Source organism: Puma concolor, chromosome F2, assembly GCF_028749965.1.
Source record: "Puma concolor isolate L17-30 chromosome F2, mPumCon1.1.hap2, whole genome shotgun sequence".
NCBI classification, from domain to species: Eukaryota; Metazoa; Chordata; class Mammalia; order Carnivora; family Felidae; genus Puma; species Puma concolor.
The window spans coordinates 63,826,083-63,853,118 of NC_141684.1; the positions used below are offsets into that span (position 1 = coordinate 63,826,083).

The 27,036-nt window shown below is 41.5% G+C and overlaps 1 protein-coding gene across 1 annotated transcript in view; it reads left to right on the forward strand.

Annotated features, from left to right (window-relative positions):
• Positions 1 to 24,867, forward strand: part of LOC147572062 (uncharacterized) — a 75,033-nt gene extending 50,166 nt beyond the window's left edge. The window contains exon 4 of the mRNA XM_086695524.1: positions 24,692 to 24,867. Within this exon, the coding sequence (XP_086551650.1) occupies positions 24,692 to 24,765 (74 nt within the window). The 3' untranslated portion in view covers positions 24,766 to 24,867. The remainder of the gene's footprint in view (positions 1 to 24,691) is intronic.
• The last annotated feature ends 2,169 nt before the right edge of the window (positions 24,868 to 27,036 follow it).

Genomic DNA, 27,036 nt, shown 5'->3' on the forward strand with positions numbered 1-27,036 from the left:
GAAACAGGCTCCAGGCTCCGAGCCATCAGCCCAGAGCCTGACGCGGGGCTCGAACTCACGGACCGCGAGATCGTGACCTGGCTGAAGTCGGACGCTTAACCGACTGCGCCACCCAGGCGCCCCGACTATCTGATTTTTAAACACATGGTTTGGGGGGTCGCCTGGGTGGCTCAGTCAGTTAAACATCTGACTTCAGTTCAGGTCACGATCTCATGGTTTGTGAGTTCGGGCCCCGCATCAGGTTCTCTGCTGTCAGCACAGAGCCTGCTTCAGATCCACTGTCCCCCTCTCTCTCTGCCCCTCCCCCACCTCTCTCTCTTTTACAAAAATAACATTAAAAATTTTTTTTTTTAATGTTTATTTATTTTTTGGGACAGAGAGAGATAGAGCATGAACGGGGGAGGGGCAGAGAGAGAGGGAGACACAGAATCGGAAACAGGCTCCAGGCTCTGAGCCATCAGCCCAGAGCCCGACGCGGGGCTCGAACTCACGGACCGCGAGATCTTGACCTGGCTGAAGTCGGACGCTTAACCGACTGCGCCACCCAGGCGCCCCTAAAAAAATTTTTTTAATAAAAAAGTAAATTAAAAAAAATAACATGGGTTTGGGACGCGTGGGTGTCTCGAGTTAAGCGTCTGACTCTTACTTTGGCTCAGGTCATGATCTAATCGGTTCTCAGGATTGAGCCCCACACGGGGTTCTTCGCTGGTGGTGCTGAGCCTGCTTGGGATTCTCTGTCTCCCTCTTTCTCTGTCCTTCCGCTGCTCCCACGCTCTCTCTCTCTCTCTCTCTCTCTCTCTCTCAAAATAAATAAATAAACTTAGAAAAAAAACCTTTTAAAAAATGAAAATAAAAATATTATGGGTTTTATATCACAATAATTCTAAAATCTACATTTATATTGAGGAGTTTATCTTCAAACTTGCTAACTAGTAGGATTACCTGAATTTATTCTCTTTTTAAGAATAGTTATTGTATTTTCTATTTAATATATTCTATTAAGTATATTTTATTTTATTTTTTTAATTAAAAATTTTTTTAATGTTTATTTTTGAGAGAAAGAAAGAAAGAGACAGAGTGCAAGCAAGGGAGGGGCAGAGAGAGAGGGAGACACAGGATCCAAAGCAGGCTCCAGGCTCTGAGCTCTCAGCACAGAGCCCAACGTGGAGCTCAAACTCAGGAACTGCGAGATCATGACCTGAGCTGAAGTCAGATGCCTAACTAACTGAACCACCCAGGTGCCCCCGAATTCTTCTTTTAATGCTTATTTATTTTCGAGAGAGAGAGGCAGAGTGTGAGCAGGGGAGGGGCAGAGAGAGAGAGAGGGAGACACAGAATCTGCAACAGGCCCCAGGCTCTGAGTTGTCAGCACAGAGCCTGATGCAGGGCTCGAACTCACGAATCTGTGAGATCATGACTTGAGCCTAAGTCAGACACTTAACTGACTGAGCTACCCAGGCGTGCCTATTGCCTTTTCTATTTAATTTTTTAAAAATTTTATTTAAATACAAGCAAGTTAACATAGAGTGCAGTAATGGTTTCAGAGTGGAATTTAGTGATTCGTCACTTACATATAACACCTAGCGCTTATCCCAACAAGTGCCCTCCTTAATGCCCATCACCCGTTTAGATCATTCCCTTACCCAACACCCTTCCATCAATCCTTAGTTTGTTCTTTGTAGTTAAGAGTCTCTTATGGTTTGCCTTCCTCTCTGTTTTTATCTTATTTTTCCTTCCCTTCCCATATGTTCGTCTGTTTTGTTTCTTAAAATTCCACGAGTGAAATCATATGATCTTTATCCTTTCCCTGACTTATTTCACTTGGCATAATATACTAGTTCCATCCATGTTGTTGCAAATGGCAAGATTTCATTCTTTTTGATCACTAAGTATAATATTCTGTTGTGTATATATACCACATCTTCTTTATCTATTCGTCAGTCGATGGACACTTGGGCTCTTTCTATAATTTGGCTATTGTTGTTGATAGTGCTGCTATAAACATTGGAGTGGATGTGCCTCTTGGAATCAGCAGTTTTGTGTCCTAGTAGTGCAATTGCTGGTCGTCGGGGCCTTTTCTATTTAATTTTTAACAATGCAATGTTCCTTACCAGTGTCATAATATTATCTAATAGAACTGTGACTTGAAATAAAAATATAGCTATATAGCTGGCTCTCCATGTATACCTTAACATATGATTGTCCTAGCGTAGGAGTCCTTCATGGATTTAAATATGGATATTCTCATCCATTGAAGAGTAAACAAAGTTTACTGGAGTTACCGTGCTGTTTATCTTCTCTTTGCTCCTCCAGGTTCCCTGTCCCACTATTTTTCATACCACCTTTGCCCCGAGGGGATGACCTATACAGGGCAGTAACCAGCTCCCTTCTCCCTGGTTTCCATTTGAGTTTGGCCAGCTGGGAAGTGCCATAGGAGAGGCATGAGCCTGAGGCATTTAGTCCTCCGCCTCCCTCCCGGTGGTGTGGGGCCCTGGGCTGTTTGCTTCCCTCTACGGAAGCCTCGGCTCCTACCTGATGTTTCTGTCTATGTTCGTTATCTATTGCTGGATGGTCACAAAGCCAGTATAAACTCGTGGTTCAAACCGCTGAGTCTGTATTGCTGTAGTCAGGGTGTCAGCAGGGCTGCAGTGCATCCCAGGGCTTGACCAGGGAAGGATCTGCTTTCAAACACGGTTAGCACTCGGTTCCTGGGAGGCTGTCAGACCGAGGGCCTCAGCTTCATGCTAGTTGTGCACCAGAAACTGTTCTAGTTCCTTGCCACGTGGTTCTCTCCACAGGGTGGCCTACAACATGGAGGCAAGGCTGGCAAGAGAAGGAGCTGGTTGTTCACCTTGTACACTAATGTGATGAGGGAAATGACATGCTCTCTCGTTCGCCATGTCCTATTGGCCAGAAGTCAGTCTCAGGTCCTGCTATCCTCAAGGGGTGATGGATTACACAAGGCACGAATTCTGGGAGGTGGGGATCCATGGGCCTATATTTAAGTCTGCCCACTCTCCACGCTCTCCATACAGCCACCCAGTCTGGGTTCTGGAAAAAGGCGGCTTTGCTGTGTCCTTCATTACCTCCCTTTACCGCCTACCACTTGAAGTAGGACTCTGTATTATCCTTCACTTTTCCCTTACTCTTCCCTTGGCTTTGTGCATCGTCACTTTATTAAATGCTCTTCAACCACCCTGTTAAGTGTGACAGCTCCTTTCTGTCACCAATTTTCCCCGATGGGCACAGAAAGAAATAAATGGACACTGGAAGAACATATGATAAAGTATTATTTTGTCATTTAACTTCCAAAGATTAAAACAGACTGCAACAGATTAGAAGTAAAAAAGATAAATTGTTTTGATTTGTACATGTCAAGCTCTTTGATGCTTTAGGTCTGGTAAAACTATCAAATTAAGATATATATTCTTTGATTTAGTCGGTGGCCAAAACATCTTTTATCTTTCCTATTAGATTAGAAATTCCTCTGGGGAGCAGGGACCTTGTCTTATCCTGAAACAGTCCGGCTTTGATGTGCTAACATAATATTTTAGTATTTTACTTCAAATTTCTGTCCAAATTATTTAGTACTAACAATACAGCAGTCTGGATTTTAGCACGGGAATAGAAGTTTTCTTCAAATCTCTGTGGCTACCTGGAAAAAATAATTCTATTGGTTATAATAATCTGTGAAAAAAACCTTTTTTATGCAGAAGACTTAAGTTGTATGTGTGTGAAAGAGAGAGAGAGAGAGAGAGAGAGAGAGATGCCCCCCTGGTTTTTAAAGGTTTTTAAATGCATAAAATTATATATAGGTATATATCAAATGAAATACTTCCACACACCTGATACAATGGCTAAAAGTACAAAGACTAAAAATGTCAACTTTTGGCAAGGATTAGGACACTGGACCCCTCATACTTGGCGGGTGCGAGTGTAAAACACGAACAACTTTTGGAAAACTGAAAATGTCTTTCTTTTTGTTGAAACCCCAAACCTGGCAGATTCAAATAAAGGTAAACATACACTGTATAATCCAGCAGTGGCATTCCTAGGTGTGTACCCAAACTGAGTCAACAAAAATGTCTGTCTACAAATGAATGGGCAAATAAGTCATGGTATAATCGTGTACTGGAATATTACATAGCAATAAAAAAGACTAAAAACTAGTGGTACAACATAGATGGATTTCTAAAGGTTGTTACATAAAAAAATCAGACACAAAAGAGGATGCACCGTTTATACGAAGTTCAAGAACAGGCAAAATTAAGCTGTGGTGACAGGAAACAGAATAGTGGTCACTGAAGGGGTACTGACCGGGAAGGAGCATAGGGAAACCTTCTGGGGGGATAAAGATGTTTTTAAGTTTATTTATTTTGAGAGACAGAGAGAGCGCATGCACACACGCACGCGTTAGGGAGGGGCAGAGAGAGAGGGAGAGAGAGAATCCGGAACAGGCTCCATACTGTCAGGACGGAGCCAGCCCAATGCGGGGCTTGAACCCACAAACTGTGAGATCATGACCTGAGCTGAAACAAAGAGTCAGACACTTAACCAACTGAGCCACCCAGGCGCTGCGGGATAAAGATGTTCTGTATCTTAAACTAAGTTGTGGTTATGGGGATATATGCATGTATAAAAATTCACTGAGCTAACCTCTCAGATTTGTGTATTTTGCTATAAACAACAAATATATAAGATTATGAGAGAAACTAGTTATATTGAAATAGTTATTAATATGCTAAAAGTGTGGGGCACCTGGATAGCTCAGTTGGTTGAGCGTCTGACTCTTGATTTTGGCTCAGGTCATGATCTCACGGTTCATGAGTTTGAGCCCTGTTGTGTGGGGCTCTGCACTGACAGCACAGAGCCTGCTTGGGATTTTGTCTCTCTCTCTCTCTTTCAAAAATAAATAAATAAGGGGCGCCTGGGTGGCGCAGTCGGTTAAGCGTCCGACTTCAGCCAGGTCACGATCTCGCGGTCTGTGAGTTCGAGCCCCGCGTCGGGCTCTGGGCTGATGGCTCGGAGCCTGGAGCCTGTTTCCGATTCTGTGTCTCCCTCTCTCTCTGCCCCTCGCCCGTTCATGCTCTGTCTCTCTCTGTCCCAAAAATAAATAAACGTTGAAAAAAAAAATTAAAAAAAAAAAATAAATAAACATTTAAAAATGTGATATATTAATATATTGGCCTCTTAATACACTGGATAACAAGATTTAGCAGCAGATCTAGTTACAGAAATTTCAAAGTAGTATGCATACATACACTAAATTATACATAATTTATGTGCAAGTCATAGATCAAGATATATGCAACAATAGTAATATAATATGAAAAAATGTGGTTTCTCTTTTTGTTTTAATGTTTATATATTTGTTTTTGAGTGAGAGAGTCCACGCCTGTGGAGGGGAGGGGCAGAGAGAGGGAGAGAGAGAGAATCCCAAGCTAGCTCCGTACTGTCAGTGCAGAGCCCCATGAGGGGCTCAAACTCATGAACCCTGAGATCATGACCTGAGCCGAATGTAGAGTCAGATGCTTAACTGACTGAGCCACCCAGGTGCCGCTGTGGTTTCTGTTAGTAATGAGTTTCAGGTGTTGATCATACTACTGTCATTTGTTGACTACATTTGTCAATAGAGGAAGTGATAAATTTCAGTTAGAGATTAGTGAAACTAAAGTTGTATTTATTATCCTACCCAAGTTCATGGATATCCTGATTCTGTTCACAGACTATATTTCAATATAATTGTGTTTAATATCATTGTTTTTCTGTTTTTTCTCTGTATGTTATACATTTAACAAATTATTCTGAGAAGGACCGTAGGCTTCACTGGGCAAGGTCTTTGTGGATATCCAGGGGTGGTGGTAATGCAGGTGGTGGTGACAGTTACAGTTAGTGACATGAAAGAGGCCATTTTAAATTAGGTAATATCATTTTAGAGCTTAAGTTTCCCAAGAGAATAGGGAAAACTTGCGTTTTTTTTTTTGTTTTTGTTTTTAATTTTCTTCAGCTTCTTAAGAATTCTAGAACAGGGGCGCCTGGGTGGCGCAGTCGGTTAAGCGTCTGACTTCAGCCAGGTCATGATCTCGCGGTCCGTGAGTTCGAGCCCCGCGTCAGGCTCTGGGCTGATGGCTCGGAGCCTGGAGCCTGGAGCCTGTTTCCGATTCTGTGTCTCCCTCTCTCTCTGCCCCTCCCCCGTTCATGCTCTGTCTCTCTCTGTCCCAAAAATAAATAAACGTTGGAAAAAAAAATTAAAAAAAAAAAAAAAAGAATTCTAGAACAGTGAAAACATCATCCTGTACACATTGTTGGGCTGCAGATTCTCTAGAAGAATGAAGCCTCATTGTATATTCATTTCAATGAAAATTCTTAAACTAATTTTTTGTTATTGGATTAAGATATATATAATTGCACAGGCCACAAAATAATATAATTGAAAACAACATAAATAGATCATCTAGGTAACTCCATAACCACAGAAAGTAAATCATTACAGCAGATCTTATGAACTCTCCTGACCATTTCATTCTTTAGTTTGCTATGGCAACAGGTTGGAAATTAGTATATGTGGGAAACAAGCATGAAGATCACATTGAGACCCAAATTTTCCTTCACATCGTACTTTATTTTTCCACAGTAACGTAGGTAGCTACCTCCCCTGGTTATATCAACAGAAGACTCATTTAAAAATTTTTTTTATTTGTTTATTTTGAGAGAGAGAGAGTGTGTGTGTGTGTGCAAGCTACGGAGGGCAAAGAGAGAGAGGGAGGCAGAGACAGACAGAAGCCCATGCACACTCTGTCCGCGCTGTAGGGCCCGATTTGGGGCTCAGTCTCACAACCCTGGGATCACGACCTCAGCTGAATTCAAGAATCAGACACTCAACTGCCTGAGCCACCTAGACACCCTGGAAGACTCATTTAACAAACCACTTTTCAACTGTCAGTGAATTCATAAATTCCTTGACAGCTTTAGGAAGCTATTGCAAAACATGTTTAATGACTTAAAATTTGCTCCCATTATTTCATGGTTAAGTGATCTGTAGCGCTTTTCTCCAACTTACTTTCTGCTTGATACACATATACGCTTCTTCTCAGCCGTGTTATCAGGATCATCAGAAAGGATAGCTTCCAAACTAACACAACAGTTCAAAACCTTGTTTCAGAATACCCTCCCACACTTTCAGAAGAACATCCCTCTACAGGCACATAAAACAGAAAGCCAACGTACAATGAGACGTACACCCGTCACAAGCACTGGGAGCTGTGTTTGTGTCCTGATTATAGCACTTTCTCTCTAGGCAAATGTACTTGGTAAACCAAACTATAATCAGAAGTTTGCTTGGGAGCATCAAATCAGAAAAATGGATATGGATGATCTTGCGTTCCGGTGTGTCCAAGGACCTTCCATCCCATGGGACTCTCCTCCCACCTCGGCTGTCCAAGACTTGCCACGCATTCTCTCTTGCTAGGTCCATTTTCGACTTTAATTTAGGAACAGTAATGTCTATTATAATTGTCAGCTGGGCATGTATACAATTCAACCTTCGTTATAATTGTTACTGAGAAAGATGTTATTTTTACCTAATATTTATTCAATTTTTTTTTATTTTTAAGTTTATTGGAGAGACAGAAACAGCATGAGTGGGGGAGGGGCAGAGAGAGGGAGACAGAGGATCCCAAGCAGGCTCTGCACTGTCAGCACGGAGCCTGACGCAGGGCTCCATCTCAGGAACTGTGAGATCATAACCTGAGCTGAAATCGAGAGCTGGACGCTCAACCTCCTGAGCCAGCAGGTGCCCGTATTTATTTATCTTTGAGAGAGAGAGAGCAGGGAAGCAGTGGAGAGGGGCAGAGGCAGAGAGAGAGAGAGAGAGAGAGAGAATCCCAAGCAGGTTCCGTGCTGTCAGCACAGAGCCCAATGCAAGGCTGGAACCCATGAACTGAAGATCATGACTTGAGCCAAAAGCAAGTCACATGCTTAACCAACTGAGCCACCCAGGAGCCCCTCCTTTGGACATTTTTTAATTGAGTTGTTTTTCTTTTTGTTTTTGAACCACTGTACCTCTTCTTTCTGTCACACAATTATGATCAATATTTGAACATAAAACCATTCATGAGGTTATTTGATAGTCAGAATACCTCATTATTCAACCTATTTTACTGAGTGACCAAATTTACTATGTAAATATTTTGATTTTCAGGTAACATATAGTAAGGATTTCAAGATGATTGGCTTGCATAGGCTTTCTTTTTGGTCACCCCATATAACAACTAAAACAATTTTAGCTACTTGAATTAAAAAAAATTTTTTTTAATGTTTTATTTATTTTTGAGAGAGACAGACAGAGTGGAAGTGGGGGGAGGGGCAGAGAGAGAGGCAGACACAGAATCTGAAGCAGGCTCCAGGCTCTGAGCTGTCAGCACAGAGCCCAACCTGGGGCTCAAACTCACAAACCGTGAGATCATGACCTTGGCTGAAGTCAGACACTTAAGTGACTGAGCCACCCAGGTGCCCCACAATTTTAGCTACTTGGAAAGGTTTTCAATTGATGCAAGTGTAAAGTTTTCCACCCTGATTTTAAGCGTAACTGGTTTTAATTGTAAAAACAATTGACAATCGGGGCGCCTGGGTGGCTCAGTCGGTTAAGCGTCCGACTTCAGCTCAGGTCATGATCTCACGGTTTGTGGGTTTGAGCCCCGCGTCGGGCTCTGTGCTGACAGCTCAGAGCCTGGAACCTGCTTCAGACTCTGTACCTCCTTCTCTCTCTGCTTCTACCCTGCTTGCACTCTGTCTCTCCCTCTCTCACAAATAAATAAACGTTAAAAAAATTTTTTTTTTTTTTAAATTGACAATCTATTGGCTGCTACCTGGATGCTAGAAGATACCTTTTCTGGGGCGCCTGGGTGGCGCAGTCGGTTAAGCGTCCGACTTCAGCCAGGTCACGATCTCGCGGTCCGTGAGTTCGAGCCCCGCGTCAGGCTCTGGGCTGATGGCTCAGAGCCTGGAGCCTGTTTCCGATTCTGTGTCTCCCTCTCTCTCTGCTCCTCCCCCGTTCATGCTCTGTCTCTCTCTGTCCCAAAAATAAATAAACGTTGAAAAAAAAAATTAAAAAAAAAAAAAAAAAAAAAGAAGATACCTTTTCTGATGGTGGGTTATTATTATTTTTTTTTCAACGTTTATTTATTTTTGGGACAGAGAGAGACAGAGCATGAACGGGGGAGGAGCAGAGAGAGAGGGAGACACAGAATCGGAAACAGGCTCCAGGCTCTGAGCCATCAGCCCAGAGCCTGATGCGGGGCTCGAACTCACGGACCGCGAGATCGTGACCTGGCTGAAGTCGGACGCTTAACCGACTGCGCCACCCAGGCGCCCCATGATGGTGGGTTATTATTAACTGCTTGGCCAAAAAATAGTGACTTCAATGGCCAAATTTTCAAAGTTGGGCTCTCGTTTATAGTTATATATTCTAATCTTAGTTGACATATTAACAGATTATATAGGCCTTGGGGCACCTGGGTGGCTCAGTCAGTTGAGCATCTGACTCTTGATTTCAGCTCAGGTCATGATCTCACAATTTGTGGGGTCGAGTCCTGCACTGGGCTCTGTGCTGACAGCACAGAGTCTGCTTGGGATTCTCTCTCTCTCTCTCTCTCTCTCTCTCTCTCTCTTTCTCCCTCTGCCCCTCCCTTGCTCTCTTTCTCTCAAAATAAATAAATAAACTTAATTAAAAGAGAAAAAAACCCGTAAAGAATCTTATCAGTCTTTAGGAAGGGTGGAAGAAATAATGCAATTGAGCCTAAAGAGGAAAGTACAACAAAGTAGGAATTCTTTTCATTCTGAATCAGGCAGGTTACACTTAAATGTGTGTGATATTTGAAACCTCTTGGCTTTGCTGATCATTGGTTATCATCTACTCTAAACTCAATTAAAAACATGAACAGTGAGTTTTATTGGGCAAGAAACAAAGACAACTATAATAGCCTTTATTTCCAACGTAAAAGGCCACTATTCCTTAATTTAGACAAATGACTAGATATAAATGATTGCATTTTAGACTAAGAAATGCAGTCCTAGGGGTGCCTGGGTGGCTCAGTTGGTTAAGTGTTGGACTTTGGCTCAGGTCATGTTAGTCGCAGTTCATGAGTTCGAGCCCCCTGTTGGGCACTGTGCTGACAGCTTAGGAGCCTGGACCGTACTTGGGATTCTGTGTCTTCCTCTCACTCTTCCTCTCCCCTGTTTGCATTCTGTCTGTCTCTCTCTCAAAAATAAATAAATATTAAAAAAAAAAAAAAAAAAAGAAATGCAGTCCTAGAATCCTTTATTTAGCTAAATCTTTAGAATTGAAATAAAGATGGGTATTAGAAGGAAGCCATATGGTGCTTTTAGATCTATTACTGTATGCCATGTTTCGTGGAATAGTTTTTTTTCTTTTTAAATCCTTTATTCCTTTATTACTTGACTGAACACATTTGTGGGGTTTTTTTGGAACTCTTGATCTGTACAATGGGAGAATTATTTTGTGCTATATTTTAATCTCCTGAAGTTTCTGTTAAGATTTCTATGCTTAAATTGTATAGAATGAGAATATGGCATTTGTTGATTTAGAAAAACTTACATCCTGTATCCTTTAGAAGAGAATAGCAAATGGTTATTTCTCATCAATGCCCTTTTTCCTTGTGTTCAGGGAAGGAGCAGAAAATTGTTTGGTAGCCAGCTTGGTTAAGTTAAATATATATACCAATTCAAAGCATCTGCTTTTTAAAAATTTTATCTTTATCTTTATTTTATTTTATTAAGATTTTACCTTTGGGGTGCCTGGGTGGCTCAGTTGGTTAAGCGTCTGACTCTTGATCTCAGCTCAGGTCACGATCATGCAGCTCATGGGACTGGGCCTTGCATTGGGCTCTGCCCTGGCAACTCAGAGACTGTTTGGGATTCTCTCTCCCTCTCTCTCTACCCCTCCCCTGCTCGCTCTCTGTCGATAATAGACAAAAAAAAAAAAAAAAATTGTTTACCTTTACGTAATCTCTACACCCAACATGGGGCTTGAATTTACAACGTGGGGATCAAGAGTTGCCTGCTGTAGTGACTGAGCTAGCCAGGTGCCCCAAAGCATCTGCATTTAAATAGTCTTTCTGTGGGGCACCTGGGTGGCTCAGTCAGTTGAGTGTCTGACTTCGGCTCAGGTCATGATCTCACGGTTTGTGGGTTCGAGTCCCACGTCAGGCTCTGTGCTGACAGCTCGGAGCCTGGAGCCTGCTTCCGATTCTGTGTCTCCCTCCCTCTCTGCACCTAACCTACTCGCATTCTCTTTCTCAAAAATAAATAAGCATTAATAAATAAATAAATAAATAAATAAATAAATAGTCTTTCTGTGTTCCAGCTCTAGTGTTATGAATGAAGACAGGTGAGGGATACGCAGGATGAATGTTTCACAATAACGCCTTTGTGACAACACGGGATTAAAAAATTCACACACTGGTATACTAATTTATGTTGGGCTGGTGTGCGCATGGCCTATAAATTAGAATAAGTTTAACTGTTAAAGCAACTGCCAGGCCAACAATGGTCATCTGTCACAGAAGCGACAAAAGAGCTCACCTCTCTCCCAAGTGAGTCAATCAACATGAAGTAAACAGACTCTTGAATTTCATCAAGATTTGTTCTCTTTTGATTTTATTTTGATTCAGAAAAAAAATTCTCAAGTGAACAAAACAGGTACACCAGTGAGATACCATTTACACAGTTATCTCCTGAAGAGAGGCTCTTTACCCCCTGGGATTGAGACTTATTAACCTTAGCCTCACTGTGGTCTTGAGCTGTCACTCATTTATTATTTATCTTCATACCCTCTAACCCAGTTCTCTATCCATTTTAAACCAACAAGCCAGCCCTAAGGGCTCTCTTAAACCACCTGAAATATAGGCATTCGTCTGCTTACACATAGGCCCTATGTCCTCTCTTTGTAATTAGTGGCTGATCTGCGCAGCACCAGTAGCAGGACCAGAATTCTGGAGATAAATAAGACTTAATCCTTGCATTTTATTTAAAAAAAATTTTTATGTTCATTTATTTTCGAGAGAGAGAGTGAGAGAGAGAGTATGAGCCGGGGAGGGGTAGAGAGAGAGGGAAACACAGAATCCAAAGCAGGCTCCAGGCTCTGAGCAGTCCGCACAGACCCCCACCCGCAGCTTGAACTCACAGACCAGACCTCAAGCGACTGAGCCACCTGGGCACCCCCTTAATTCTTGCATTTTAAAAAGAGCTCCAAACCTAAAAAGCTACTGAAAGAAATCTGAGGGGTATAATTTCAGGCATTGGCCAGCAGAGGCCTGGGCCTTTGCCGGAGCATGAGAGGAGGCCGACTTCAGTGTCAGCCCGGAAGAGAACGTAATGTAGAGTGCCCAACGGTATACACAGTGGAAATTACAATGCTGCGTGCAACCAGTCTCTTAACTTATGGACACTGATCGGAGAATAGCCCACCAACAGAAGTGGTCAATTATACATTATTTTCCTTATCTCCTTCTTGCCTGGAAGACATTTCAATGAGTCACCGAAACCTAACCAAAGTCTACTTTCCATGTCTCCTTTGTCTCAGCACACAGGGACATCTTTCATGTTCCCTTTGTCTTTTGCTGGCAGGGGTTTCTTGAACTGGTGGAAACAATCCGTTAACCTCTCTCCAGTTTCCTTGGTCTAGTTCATGCTGGAATCCTCACCCTCTTTGCTTCAACCTCATGTTTTGTTGTTTCTTTTCCCCCCATTTCAAAATACCGTTCTACTCAAGCAACAAAGGAAAAGCCAGACCTGGAAAGTAGCCTTCCAGAGATAAATCAATTCAGGTCTTCCCAAACTTGCCCAGGGAGAGTCACCCTGGCTGCTGGTTAAAATACAGACCCTCCTGCCACACAGTAGCTCCACCGAATCCATTTCCAGGAGAAGGTTCTGGAAATACTTCGTTTTAATCTGGGCTCCAGGTTACTTTTTATCATTAGAATAACTATTCCAGTGCTTCTCAAAAGTTAGCCTGTTTCAGAATCCCTTGGAGGGGTTGTAACAACAGATTGCTGGGCCCCACCCCCAGAGTCCCAGTTTCAGGAAGTCTGGGGTGGGACTCAATATTTGCATTTCCAACCAGATCCCAGCAGCTGCTGCTGATGCTGGTCTGAGAACCCCACCCTGACAACCACTGAGTCCAGTCCAGGGGCTTCATTTGAAACTGAGTTAATTAACTGCTGGTGAAGGTACTTATCCATCATGACTGATACGCTGCATCTGTGCCAAAGAAAACGCGGGCCGTACTTCTCAACTAAATACACCAACCGGAGAACACTTAGCAAACAAACAATGCCCGCCTCCGAACCTTCGGAGCAAATCCACAGAAGTCACTAATTGTGCTTTTGTCAAGCACTAGAATTTTTCCCTAATAAACCAATTTCTTATTTTTTGCTTCCAAAGTTTTAATTTCATTTTTGCTTTCCATTATTTTCCAATTCTTTCCATTGCAAACGATCGGAATGATTCAGAAAGTTTTTGCGCCCTAGCCACTGAAACTCACACCTATTAATTGTTAAGAGTGCGGACAGGAAATGGAGTTCTAGCTCCAAACACAGAAACGCTGAGCACACTTCAGAAACGCGAGTCGCCGATTCCTGCGCCGCGCCGTGCGCCTGGCCGTAGGTTCATCGCAGCCGGTGGAAAGAGTGCAGGAGCCGAGCTTCTGATGCGAGCAGAATGCCTCCGCCGGCGTTTTGCTGATCAATGAGGCATTGATGCGCTTGCTCCTGTAAGTAGGTCTTCGGGGAGAGACTAAAAAGGGATCCGATACTTTGATGCTGTGCTACTTTGCAGACATTATGAGAGTTAATAAAACTCATTACCTCTTAGCGTCTTAGCTTCCTTCTGGCAAGGGGCGAAACGCTAATTTACTCTAGCATAGTCCTGTGTGTCTGTTTGCGTGCAATTAACTTTCACGGAGAGAAATGCAGAGTGAAAACTGGATTACTGACATTTGTCAGCAATGTATTTGTGAAAGCCCGCCCCTTCAGTGTGTTGTTATGATTCTATTTTCTGTGCCTGGTTTCTTGGAATATAAACATCAGCAAGAGAATTTATGGTAACCTGGTATGCATTTATAGGTAAACATTTCCAGTCGTTGCCACAGACGTAGGAGAAAGTTTCCAATGCACAACTCAGGTTGGCGGGCAAGAGAAGAGACGGGGCATTCGTGGAAATGTTAATTATTGTTTCATGGCACACAGTGTGCATATGCAACGTGAAGAAAATGTTCTTTTCAGGATCTTGAGGCAGAAAAGTTCAAGTTCATTACAGAAGGAGAAAAATAAGTATTGGAGACTCATTGTAATTGACACTGCTTCCTAAGGTGTTCGTGTACATGTAATGGATTATCAAACAGGAAATTAGATGTAAATCAAACGTACAAGTAGGCAAAGTCAGTCAGAATTAAAGAAAAACCATGTAAACAAATCAAAGGTCTCTTTTCAAAACGACTTCATGCCTTCTTTCAAGATTTACAGACTTAGTTTTTACCCATGGAGGAGAGATGAGACTTGAAGATTCAGTTTTGCACATTGTGCAGGAAGGTAAAAACGATGTCTCTGTCTGGCACAACAGTTTGCAAGAGCATGGAGGTAAGATGTGAGGTAATTCAATGAAAATCACAGACCTGGGAATGTGTGCCTCTGAGAAATCTTGTAAGGGGCAAATAGTAACCACACTTTTCATAGGCTAGGTGAACTGAAAGATAGCCTGCATCCTGCATACATAACTTTATCTTTCTTGAAAAAAATGGTGAAAGTAAATATATTGTTAAAAAAAATTATTTTTAAGTAAGCTCTATACTCAATGTGGGGCTTGAAGTCACGACTCCAGGATCTAGCGTCTAGTCCTCTATTGATGGAGCTAGCCAGTCGCCTCTATCAAAATATATATATATATATATATTTTTTTTTTTTAATTTTAAAAATTGTTATTTGGATGATTACAAAGTACTGTGTGCTCCTCAGACAAAACTCAGATATTATAGAAATGTGTGTGACATCACTGACTTCCCTTCCTCCTCCAATATTTTTTGAGTTACGATTACCACTAGCATTCTTAGTTTAATCAGGAAACTAGGGTAGATTATGAATAAATGAATAAGTTCACCAAGTTTCCTAAAGAATTAATTGGAGGGGCTCCTGGCTGGCTCAGCCGGTAGAGCATGGGACTCCTGAGCTTGGGGTTGTAGGTTTGAGCCCCATGTTGGGTGTAGAAGTTACTTAAAAATAAAATGGAAAAAAAAAAAAAAATGGGAATCCTACCCACTGAATCTTGAGCATGCTTTCCCGGGCTTTCTCTCTGTGGATTTCTAAAAATGTTTATAACTTCTTTACTAAGCTGCTTCAGTTTAAGAATAAAATTTAATGTTAGATTTTGGCATTCAATAGAATCTGTCAGTTAATCATTCTTTTATAGGATAAATTATTGCACACAAATGCTTCTCTTTTCCTTTGTGGTCCTATTAATCCATTCATTGATGAATGTCTCATGAAAAAATAAAAAGGTAAGAATGGACTTTATGGCATATAGACCCATTTAGTTAATAATCTACAGAGAGGACTTGTCTGCTCCTTTAGGGAAAACCCCGCCCAAACACTATGACCTAATAAATCTAATTAGTACGTGTTAAGATAATTGCAGTTGCTGCGTTGTGGTTAGGAATGAGTGACACCAATGATTTTTTTTTTTTTGCGGCGGGGAGAGTAGTTTTTAAAAACTTGAGGGATTTTCAGTTTTTCATCTCATTGTAATCGTGTAAAGATGTTGCAGGGACCCGTGACTGACTTTGGTTCTTTGTGCTAGTGGGGTCTCTATTTAGGTTAAAACGAAGCACTTAGCTCATCTTTTAAACAATGCAAGGTAGTCACGCTCTAATACCTTAACCCTGTGGAGCTATTGTCTACTTGCGAGTATATTCTATAGGCTTTGCATTTAAGATTGATCTATGCAAATAAGAAAATCTTTTGTTAAGTAAATTTAGGAATGCAAATAAATATGCAAGAAAAAGAAGCAATTAAAAAATCTTTAACTTACATCACTGGTCATTCAAGTAATAAAGCAGTTGAGGAAAAAGAAGAAATTATGTAGGGTTGTAAATGCTTACTTATTAAGAGTTGCAGTAGATTCTTCAGTTCAAATAGCACTCACTGTGAAGCGCAGAATTGTACCTTTTGTGAATTTGATGGAGAACAGATAAAGTGAGTTAAATGAGACATTTAGAAATTTATTCTTTCAGTATTAATGTATACCAATCATGTTCAAGCTCCTAAATATAATTACAGTGTGCCAGATATAGTCTAATCAGATATAGTCTAATACTTTATTTAAAGAGGCAACATAAACATCAGATAATGTCTTAACAGAAAATTTCAAGAAGACTACTTTCTACTTTTGTCACCTTTGGCCATCCTTTATCCTCATGGTAGGGACTGTGGAGCTGTGATTTGACCCAGGACTTCTACATAGGGGCAAATCTCAATGACATTTTACGTGTTTAGAAATTTCCTCTTGAGCATGGGGGCGGGGGTGAGGAACCCACAGGGCAGGCTTTGTTATTCCTTTCCTAGTTTTTGTGCTGGGCCAAGGCCTTCTTCCTTCTCCCATCCCCCCTTTGTGCCTGTAATGAATGTACGACCTTGAGCATGTAAATTAACCTGTCAATGCTTCAGTTTTTTCATCTGTAAAGTGGGAATAATAAACATAATACTGTATGAGAGAGATACTATGGAAATTGAAGAGATTAATGCAAAATGCCCAGCACAGTCTTTGAAATCTAGCAAGTGCTTAATAGAAGCACATTGCTTATTATTATTATTATTATTATAATATACTATAATAGTGTGTATATTATTAGAGATGAGTGAGACTTACACATTCATGAACTTGTGAAAACATTGAGATGTTTTCCAGTAGAGATAATAACAACCAACATTTATGAGTGTTTGCTTGGGGACAGGCATGCCATTTCTCATTTGATTGTCACAGTTATGTCTTGTGGCAGAGCTGGGATAGAGTGTCCAGTGTATCGGTATCCAGCACTGGGCACATGCTCATTGTGTGACATCACTGTTGACTTGGTCCTTAGCCTTTTTTTCTCTTTATTTTTTTGAGTGAATTCATCCTTCTGTGTTTTTTCCATCACTGGTGATTCTGTAGTTCCAACCAGATCTTTCTCCTGAGATCTAAACCTATTGTTTCCAGTGTGTACTCTTTATATCTCAAATCTAATTCCTTTCCCAACTAGCTGTCCCTCCTGAAATTCTGTCACTTAATGGTGTCACTAGAAACTTGGGCGTTACCCAGGACCCTGGACTTTTCTTTCCTTTGTCCTCCACATCCAATTGGTCACCAGGTCCTGCCTCATTCCAACTTCAGATCACCTCTCAAATCTTTCCTCTTCCATCATCTACTTGTGATTACTTTAATTCAGAGCCTCATGAAGGGCTTTCCAAAACATACCCAGATCAGGTCTCTCTTTTGCTTTCAATTTTCCTTCGGGACCCCCCCACTGCATTCAGAAACATTTCGAACTCTTTAGTGAGGATTGCAGGTCGCTTTATGATCTGGCCCCTACCCTCTGACCACCTTCAATGGCAAGTGTCCATCACTCCAGATGAACCCACTGACTCGAGGTTTCTGGGATGATGTAGGCTGCTGCAAGCCTCTGTGTATGTGCTCGCATCATTTTTGCAGTTTGAAATGGAAACTCCTTGCTTCTGGCCCCACTGACTTGGGTAACCCCTTTTCCCTAAAGACTGAGCTCATACCTCCTGCTTCTCTTTGCTATCATCTTCCCCAGGGTTACAATTGGACCTTTTCTTTTCTTTTTTTTTTTTTTTTAATGTTTATTTATTTTTGAGACAGAGAGAGACAGAGCATGAATGGGGGAGGGTCAGAGAGAGTGGGAGACAGAGTCCGAAGCAGACTCCAGGCTCTGAGCTGTCAGCACAGAGCCTGACGCGGGGCTCGAACTCACGGACCTACCGTGAGATCATGACCTGAGCTGAAGTCGGACGCTTAACCGACTGAGCCACCCAGGCGCCCCACAATTTGACCTTTTCTATGTAATATCCCCAAACACTGTAACTCCCTTGCTATATATATACTTACTAATCCCATTGTTTTTATCCATAGTTTTCTTGGTTTTCTATTAGTTTGAACTTTTTTTAAGTTTCTGTATTTATTTTGAGAGAGAGAACCCAGGGGGAGGGGCAGAGAGAGAGGGGGACAGAGGCTCCAAAGCGGGCTCTGCACTGACAGAAGTGAGCCTGATGCAGGGCTTGAACTCACCAACTGTGAGATCATGCATGACCTGAGCCGAAGTCAGACGCTTAACCAACTGAGCTGCCCAGGTGCCCCTATTAGTTTGAACCTTTTAAAACCAAGAAGACATTGGAGCAAAGTAGAAAACACATGGTCTTGGACAGAGAGCACTGGGCTTATTAGGTCTGTGAGTTAAGGCAAAAGTTGGCTTCGTTTCCTCTTCTGTAAAGTGTGCAACATCTGCTTCATAGGATTGCTACGAAGATTAAATGAGATAGTGATGGTATTAGTATTATTAAATATCTTTAACCAATGTATTAGCATATAGAAAGTTCTCGATAAATGTCATGTGAATTAATCATTTTATTAATACTTATATTCTGTCTTGTCTCCTGGTGACCAGTAAGATGCAATTATAAGACAAAAGACATTCAACCATGGTTATGGGCATCCTTATGATTTGTTGGTTCTAGATGAAACAGTATATTGCTCTACAAGAATTTGAAATTAGACTGATGTGACTTAATGAACCATGCAGAAAATGATTCTAAACTTTTTTTTTTAATTCAATTTTAAAATTTGGAGAAATATGAATTTAGAATTAGAAATTCTGGGTATTGGGTATAAAGATTACTTAAAAATAAAATCTTTAAAGAAACACTTTCTTGAAAATAACAAAAAAAGAAAACTGTCTCTCCAAGATATGGAGAAAAGTTCTTACATGGGATAGAGGAACAAGAGTTTTGGGAGTTAACTTCCCATCAGGGGCAGAGGGGAGGTAATAACTATCATTCTGTGTATGCCAAACAGTCGTGGGGGGGGCAGGGCTGGTGCATATGAATGACATTGATGAGATTCCTTCTACCATGCAGCTGTTGCCAGAAACAGCTCCAGATTGGAACATTGGAATTTCCATATTCATATGTTGTTATTATTTTTTTTAAAGGTAATTGAAGAGATTTTTTATCTTTCTGTTTATCTGTCTATCCATCCACACACACTCACAATATATTTCATATATAATAGTAACATATAACGTGTATTTTATATGTTAACAACTTTTTTTTTCTTGTAAAAACTAAGAAATCTATATTGAGGGGCACCTGGCTGGCTCAGTCAGTGAAGCTGTGACTCTGGATCTTGCATTGTGGGTTTTGAGTCCCACGGTAGGTGTGGAGATTGCTTAAAAATAAAGTTAAAAAAAAGTCTATATTGGGGTGCCTGGGTGGCTCAGTTGAGCATCTGACTCAGGTCGTGATGTCACAGTTTGTGGGATTGAGCTCTGTCTAGAACTCTGCACTGACAGTGTGGAGACTGCTTGGGAGAGGTTCTCCCTCTCTCTCTCAAAATAAATAAATAAGCATTAAAAAAAATAAAATAATCTATAGTGAGTGGGAGTTTGCAGTCAAATGCTCTACCCCTGAGCTATACCCCCTATAGTGAGTGGGAGTTTGAACTCCATGTACTCTAAAGTTGCTGTCATTTCAACAATTCTAATTTTGAATCTGTAGCTTTACATATATATTTTCCTCCCCATTATAGAAATTGGATTTTTATTTTTATTTATTTATTAAAAATATATTTTTTAATGTTTTATTTATTTTTGAGACAGAGACAGAGCATGAGCAAGGGAGGGGCAGAGACAGAGGGAGACACAGAATGTGAACAGGCTCCAGGCTCTGAGCCATCAGCACAGATCCTGATGCGGGGCTTGAACTCACAAACCGCGAGATCATGACCTGAGCCAAAGTCGGACGCTCAACCGACTGAGCCACCCAGGCACTCCAGAAATTGGATTTTTAAGGGGTACCTGATTGGCTCAGTCAATAGAATGTGCGACTCTTGATCTTGGGACTATAAGTTCAAGCCCCGTGTTGGGTGTAGAGATTACTTAAAAATAAAATCTTAAAAAAAAAGAAATTGGGATTTTAATTTTTTTTAATTTTAATTCCAGTATAATTAATATTACATGTTATGATTTTTAAACCTTTGAAGTTCTTTTTCTTCAAGTGGGTGGCAGTGCTTTAAGATTCATGATTTCACTGCCAAATATTAATGATGTCATCACTTTCTAATCACACTACGGAGGTCTTGTACCTGTAGATACTTAATAAACATTTCTCAAGTAAAATTCCTGAATTAATGAAGGCGTAAATCACAGGAAGGGAAGAATTAAAGAGAGAGCTGCTTCTATGGCTTTCAGCTCTCTTGGCTCCATTTAAGAATCTACAGAGTCTTGCCTAAAGTTCTTTTGATGACAAATGCAGATACTGACTGACTGAAGGTAGAATTTATTGTAAGGACACATGTGAGCCAGATGCTAGAGTTTATCCGTATTCCTCTCGATTCATTTCCTTTCTCTGCAGTCTCTCTCCATAACTCTCTATCCACACAACAGGGTATATGACAGGGCTACCTCAGGTTCTGAATTCAGTTGCTACAGGCAACCTGGAGAGGTTAGGTCTCCCCTGGGGCCCCAAGCATGTATTAAAGGGGGAAAAATGCTTTATTTTATTTATTTTATTTTTTATCTTATTTTTTTAAAAATCCTAGCTTAATCTTTTACTTTAAATTTTAATTTAATTAGTTTTATTCCATTTTATTGAGATATAACTAACATAGAGCACTATGGAAGTTTAAGGTGTACAGCATAATGACCTGACTTACATACACTGTAAAGTGATGCCCATGGTAAGTTAACATCTGTTATCTTGTATAGATTTAAAATAAGAATGTTTTGGGGTGCCTGGGTGGCTCAGTCAGTTGGGCATCTAACTTCAGCTCAGGTCATGATCTCACAGTTGGTGAGTTTGAGCCCCACGTCAGTCTCCGTGCTGATAGCTCAGAGCCTTGGAGCCTGCTTCAGATTCTGTGTCTCCCTCTCTTTCTGCCCATCCCCTGCTTATGCTCTGTCTCTCTCTCAAAAATAAATAAACATTAAAAAAAATTTTTAATCTCTTAAAAATAAAAAATTGCTTACAAATTATTTTTAAAATATGTAAATATGTATGAACTTAATATAAAAATAGAAGAGGATATACAAAAGGTGCAACTTGAGAAATTGGGTTCTCTTTCCTATTCCCATCTATGTTATTCCCCATTCCGCTAACCGTTTACATAAGCAACCACTTTTGTTAATGCTTGGGTGCCTTTCCAGTGTTTCTTTACTGCAAAAACAAGAAAACACAGTTATATATTATTTTGCTTCTTTATTATGCAAAAAAAAGCCTGCTATAAACACTGTTGCATTATTTAGCTACTGCTGCATAACAAATTCCTACACCCCTCACCCCTACCAGAAAGAAAACTTAGCATTTTATTTTATTATTATTATTATTATTATTATTATTTTAATGTTTATTTTTGAGAGAGAGAGAGAGCGCATGAGCATGAGTAGGGGAGGGCGCGCGCGCGCGCGCGCGCGCGCGAGAGAGAGAGAGAGAGAGAGAGAGAGAGAGAGAGAGAAAGAATCTGAAGTAGGCTCCAGCCTCTGAGCTGTCAGCACAGAGCCCGATGCCGGTCTCCAACCCACAAACCATGAGATCATGACCTAAGCCAAAACCAGATGCCTAACTGACCGAGGCACCCAGGTGCCCTGAAAACTTAGCATTTTAAAGCAACACACGTGTATTATCTCATAGTTTCTGAGAGCTCTCAATCCAGGATTGATTTGGCTGAGTAGTTCTGGCTCAAGGCCTCACATGAGACTTCTGTCCAACTTGGGCCAGGGCTTCTGTAAGTGTGACTATGGATAGCGGATCCGCTTCCAGGCGGATGGCTCACTCACATAGCTGTTGGCAGAAAGCCTCAGTTCTTTGCTGCATGGGACCATCAGAGTCACAACATAGCAGTTGTGTTCCCCTGCGTGTGTGATTCAAGAGGAAGAGCAAGGAGGAAGCCGAAACGCCTTTGGTGACCTAGTCTCTGCAGTCACACACTACCACTTCTCCTGTCTCTTCATGAACACGTGACTGAGCCCAGCCCACACTCAAGGAAACAGACCTTGGCTCCCACTCCTTTTTTTTTTTTTTTTTAAGATTTTATTCGTAAGTAATCTCTACACCCAACACAGAGCTGGAACTCATAACCTTGAGATCAAGAGTCGTATGCTCCACCAACCCAGCCAGCCAGGTGCCCCTGGATCCCACCGTTGAAGGGAGGAGTGTCAAAGAATTTAAGCACATATTTTAACACTACCATACTGTAATTGTTTTGCACCTTAAAAACCAAAAAAAAGTAACTATATATGTCATGGAGATGTTTCTACACCCACATACCTGAAGCTTCCCCATTCTTTTCTTCATTGTGTGAACGTGCCATGGTTAATTTAAAAGTTTCCTGTAGATGACCACAGGCATTGGTTTCAGCTTTTACTATTATAAATAATACAGATATGAAGAGTCTTATAATAATATATAATAATATTACTGTATAATAATGCAGATATGAATAGAACCTATGTTGGCATATCTTGGAGAAATCCCCAGAAGTGGGATTGCCAGGTCAAAGAGTAAATTCCATTGTCATTTATTTATTTATTTACCTATTTATTATAAGTTTATTTATATTTATTTTTGAGAGCATGCACGTGCACAAGTGGGGGGGGGGCAGAGAGAGAGAGAGAGAGAGAGAGAGAGAGAGAGAGAGAGAGAGAATTCCAAGCAGTCTCCGTGCCAGCATTGTAGAGCCTGATGCGGGACTGGATCCTGCCAACCATGAAATCATGACCTGAGGTGAAATTAACAGTCGGATGCTGAACCAACTGAGCCACCCAGGTGCCCCTCATTTGTCATTTAAATATATTGCCACATTAACCTCCCCAGGGGTTGTACTCTCCCTATATGCTCAGCCCCTGAGTATGTTGTCAGAATTTTTAACTTTTGCCCATCTGATAAGAAATTGTATCTTGTGATGGTTTAATACAGGCGTATATTTTCTCATAGTATATATTGAGCATTTTTTTTTTTTTTTTACAATTTAGGCCTTTTATGCTTCCTTTTCTGTGAACTCTATTCATGACCATTCTTTGTTAGCATCATAGTTAAATATGGCACTTTTTCATCGTTATGTTGTGTGTGTGTGTGTGTGTGTTGTGCAAGTGTGTAAAGCATAATAAATTTCTCTGGTGCTGCACTTCCTTCCTCTGGGTCTCCACTCTGATTTTGTTTGATTTTGTACTCCCACCCCATTTTTCTTCTCACCAACCTCATGGAATAAAAAGACTATTAGTCAATTAATTTCAGGTATTCCTAGCAATGAACTCATCAGAACTTTCATCAGGTAGAGATTTCATGCGTTTTGCATTCCCTTCTTTTTAGTTTCTCCACTTCATTAAAGAAGCAGACAACACTTGAATAGAGAGATAGGCAGTAACACCTATGATGCATTTTTCACCTGTGGGGGCTGCACGGCCTCATCGTCTTTCATTTCAAAGAGCTGATAAGGCAATGGCCAGGGTTTTAGACCCTCCTGACTACTGAAGGGAATGGCTGCAAAACTTTAATGACCTTTTAGGAAGCACAGGGGAATTTGGGAAAGCCTAATGAGCTTCTTAAACCATCTGTGTAACTGTACCTTAAGGAGAAATAAAGTGAGTGTGGAATCCCTTCATTTCCCCTGTCTTCATGCTAAATCTCTCCTGACTTTGTGCCAGCCTGACTCAGGAACATCCGAACAATATCGGGCTTACAATTTTCATATGAAAGTGAATCAAGTGTAGGGATTAGAAGTGTATATGCACCAAAAAACAAAAACCAAAAACCCTTCCAGCCAGAGACAATTTCATTAACTAAGGTCATGATTTAGAAGTCTGTAAACACTTAGGGGAATCTGATATGACAGACAATCATTTCCTTAAGGAAACCTCCTCAGCTCACAGTTGTCATAATAAATACGGAGACGGCGGTGACACGAATGTGTTTTTGGGTGTGATTTCTAGGTATTGGCCTCTAGGTGAGCTACCTAGGGCTGCTCTCACAAAGCCTCACAAGTTGGGTGGCTTGAAACAACAGAAATTTAATTTCTCACAATTCTGGAGGCTACGAATCCAAAATCAAGATGTTGGCAGGGACGGTGCTCTCTCAAAACCTCTAGGGGAGGGGCCCTCCCCCCCCTTTTATTTTTTTTTAGAGAGAGAACATGCGTGGGTGGGGGAAGGGCAGAGAGAGAGAGAGAGAGAGAGAGAGAGAGAGAGAGAGAGGGAGGGAGAAAGAATCTTCAGCTGGCTGCAAGCTCAGCGCAGAGCCTGATGAGGGCTCAATCCCACAACCTTGGGATCATGACCTGAACTGAAATCAAGAGGTGGGTGCTCAACTGACTGAGCCCCCCAAGCACCCCGGGGAGGGGCCTTTCTTGTCTCTTCCAGCTTCTGGAGCCCCAGCTGTTCCTTCTGCGTCTGCTCCTGTCTTCACATGGCCGTCTCCCCTCTCACGGAATTAGGGACCACTTCTAATGACCTCATCTTAACCTGATGACATCTGCAAAGACTGTTTCCAAATAAGGTCACATTCACAGGTGAGGGAAGGTTAGTACTTGACTACATCTTTTTTGGACGACACTTTCTAACCCATAACAGGCTCTAATCCTCTCTGATGGGTTTGCTGTGGCCTTTGGTCTCTACTATTGTGTTTATAATTCCAAAGAGAAAGCAGGTCAGTTGAAACAAGTGTAAATTCTTTAAATCTGCGGATTTTGTCCTGGATAGCTAACCTCGAAGAACTGCCTTTAAGCCTCATTCTTGAAGCACAGATAGGAACTTTCTCTAGACTCTGTCCTGGCTATGAGGGGAAGTGCTCGCCTCCCTGGGGGTAAGGGAAGTCTCAGGTGTGCTAGTTCAGAAATGGCATCATCTTATCCTCTCTTCTGGTAGAGCTCCCTCCTCCCCACTTTATACTGGGGAGCTGTGCTCATGACTTGGTATCAGAGTCCTTGCCTCTGTCTTGAAGAAGATGAAGTGGGGTGGGGGGTAGGTATATCCAACGGGCTTTATACTGCAACCTGAAGGATCTCTCTTTATCATTTTGAGCTTGTATCACACTACGTCAAAACCTTCTTTTCACCCACACCAACAATGTGCTGAATGCTGACTCTCCTCCTGAGGGGGAAATTTCACTGAAGTCCATTGCTTGCCTCTGTGTCCTTGTACTCTAACATGACAGATGACAGGTGAGACTTAAACATGGCGATATTTGGGGGCTCCTGGGTGGCTCAGTTGGGTAAGTGTTTGGTTACTTTGGTAACCAACTCTTGGTTCCAGCTCAGGTCATGACATGGAGCCCCACATTGGGCTTCATGCTGGTGGACATTCAGCTGCTCCAGCTGCTTGGGATTCTCTCTCCCTCTCTCTCTCTGCCCCTCCCCTGCTCATGTGCTCTCTCTCTCTCTCTCTCTCTGTCTCCAAGTAAGTGAATAAACCTAAAAGAATGAGAAAAAATAAAAATGGTGATATTTTGAGCCAAAGACACTGTTAATACATAGATGAGTGGCATGGAGATGGTGCGTTATTGCCGGTGGGAATGTAGAATGGCATAGCTATTGTGGAAAACAGTATGGTGGGTCCTCAAAAAATTAAACACAATTGCCATATGATCCAGTAGTTCCATTTTTGGGTATACACCTGAAAGAAATGAAAATAGGGACTCAAACAGGTATTTGTGCACCCATGTTCATAGCAGAATTATTCACAATAGGCAAAGGCAGAAACTATCCAAGTGCCTATAGACGAATGAATAGATAAACGAAATGTGGCATATACATATGGTAGAATTTTATTCACCTTGAAAAGGAAGGACATTCTGATACCTGCTACAATGTGGATGAACCAGTGAAATAAGCCAGTTGCAAAAGGAAAAATATTGTGTGATTCCTCTTTTATAAGGTTCCCAGAGTAGATCAATTTCTAGAGACAGGAAGTAGGATGATGGACACAAGCGGCTGGGGAAAAAGGAGGATGGGGAGTTGGTGGTTAATGGGTACAGGGTTTCAGTTTAGGTTGATGAAAATGTTCTGGAGATGGATGGCAGTCAGTGAGGGTGGCACGATGTGAATGTACTTAATGTCACTGAAATATACATCCAAATGGTTAAAATGGTAAATTTTATGTTATCTGTATTTTACCATGATTTACAAAAAAAATTTAAAAAAAAAAATTTTTTTTTTTTAACGTTTATTTATTTTTGAGACAGAGAGAGACAGAGCATGAACGGGGGAGGGGCAGAGAGAGGGAGACAGAATCAGAAGCAGGCTCCAGGCTCTGAGCCATCAGCCCAGAGCCCGACACGGGCCCGAACTCACGGACCATGAGATCGTGACCTGAGCCGAAGTCGGACGCTTAACTGACTGAGCCACCCAGGCACCCCCCAAAAAAATTTTTTTTGAGAAAGAGAGAGAACACACTTGGTAGTAGGGGAGGCAGAGAGAATCTTATGCAGGCTCCATACCTAGCATGGAACCCCATGCAGGGCTTGATCTCATGACCATGAGATCATGACCTGAGCTGAAATCAAGAGTTGCCTGCTTAACGGACTGAGCCACCCAGGTGCCCCACCATGATTTTATTTTTATTTTTTGGTAACGGTGTATTTTTTTTTTTTTTTTTTTTTTTAAGATAAGGGTAGGCAAACTCCCCTGTGATGGAAGAAAAGTGAGTGTCCAGAGCTGGTTGCAGCCCCCCTGCCCAGTGGTGACTCTTTTGATGTCGTTAAGCATAGT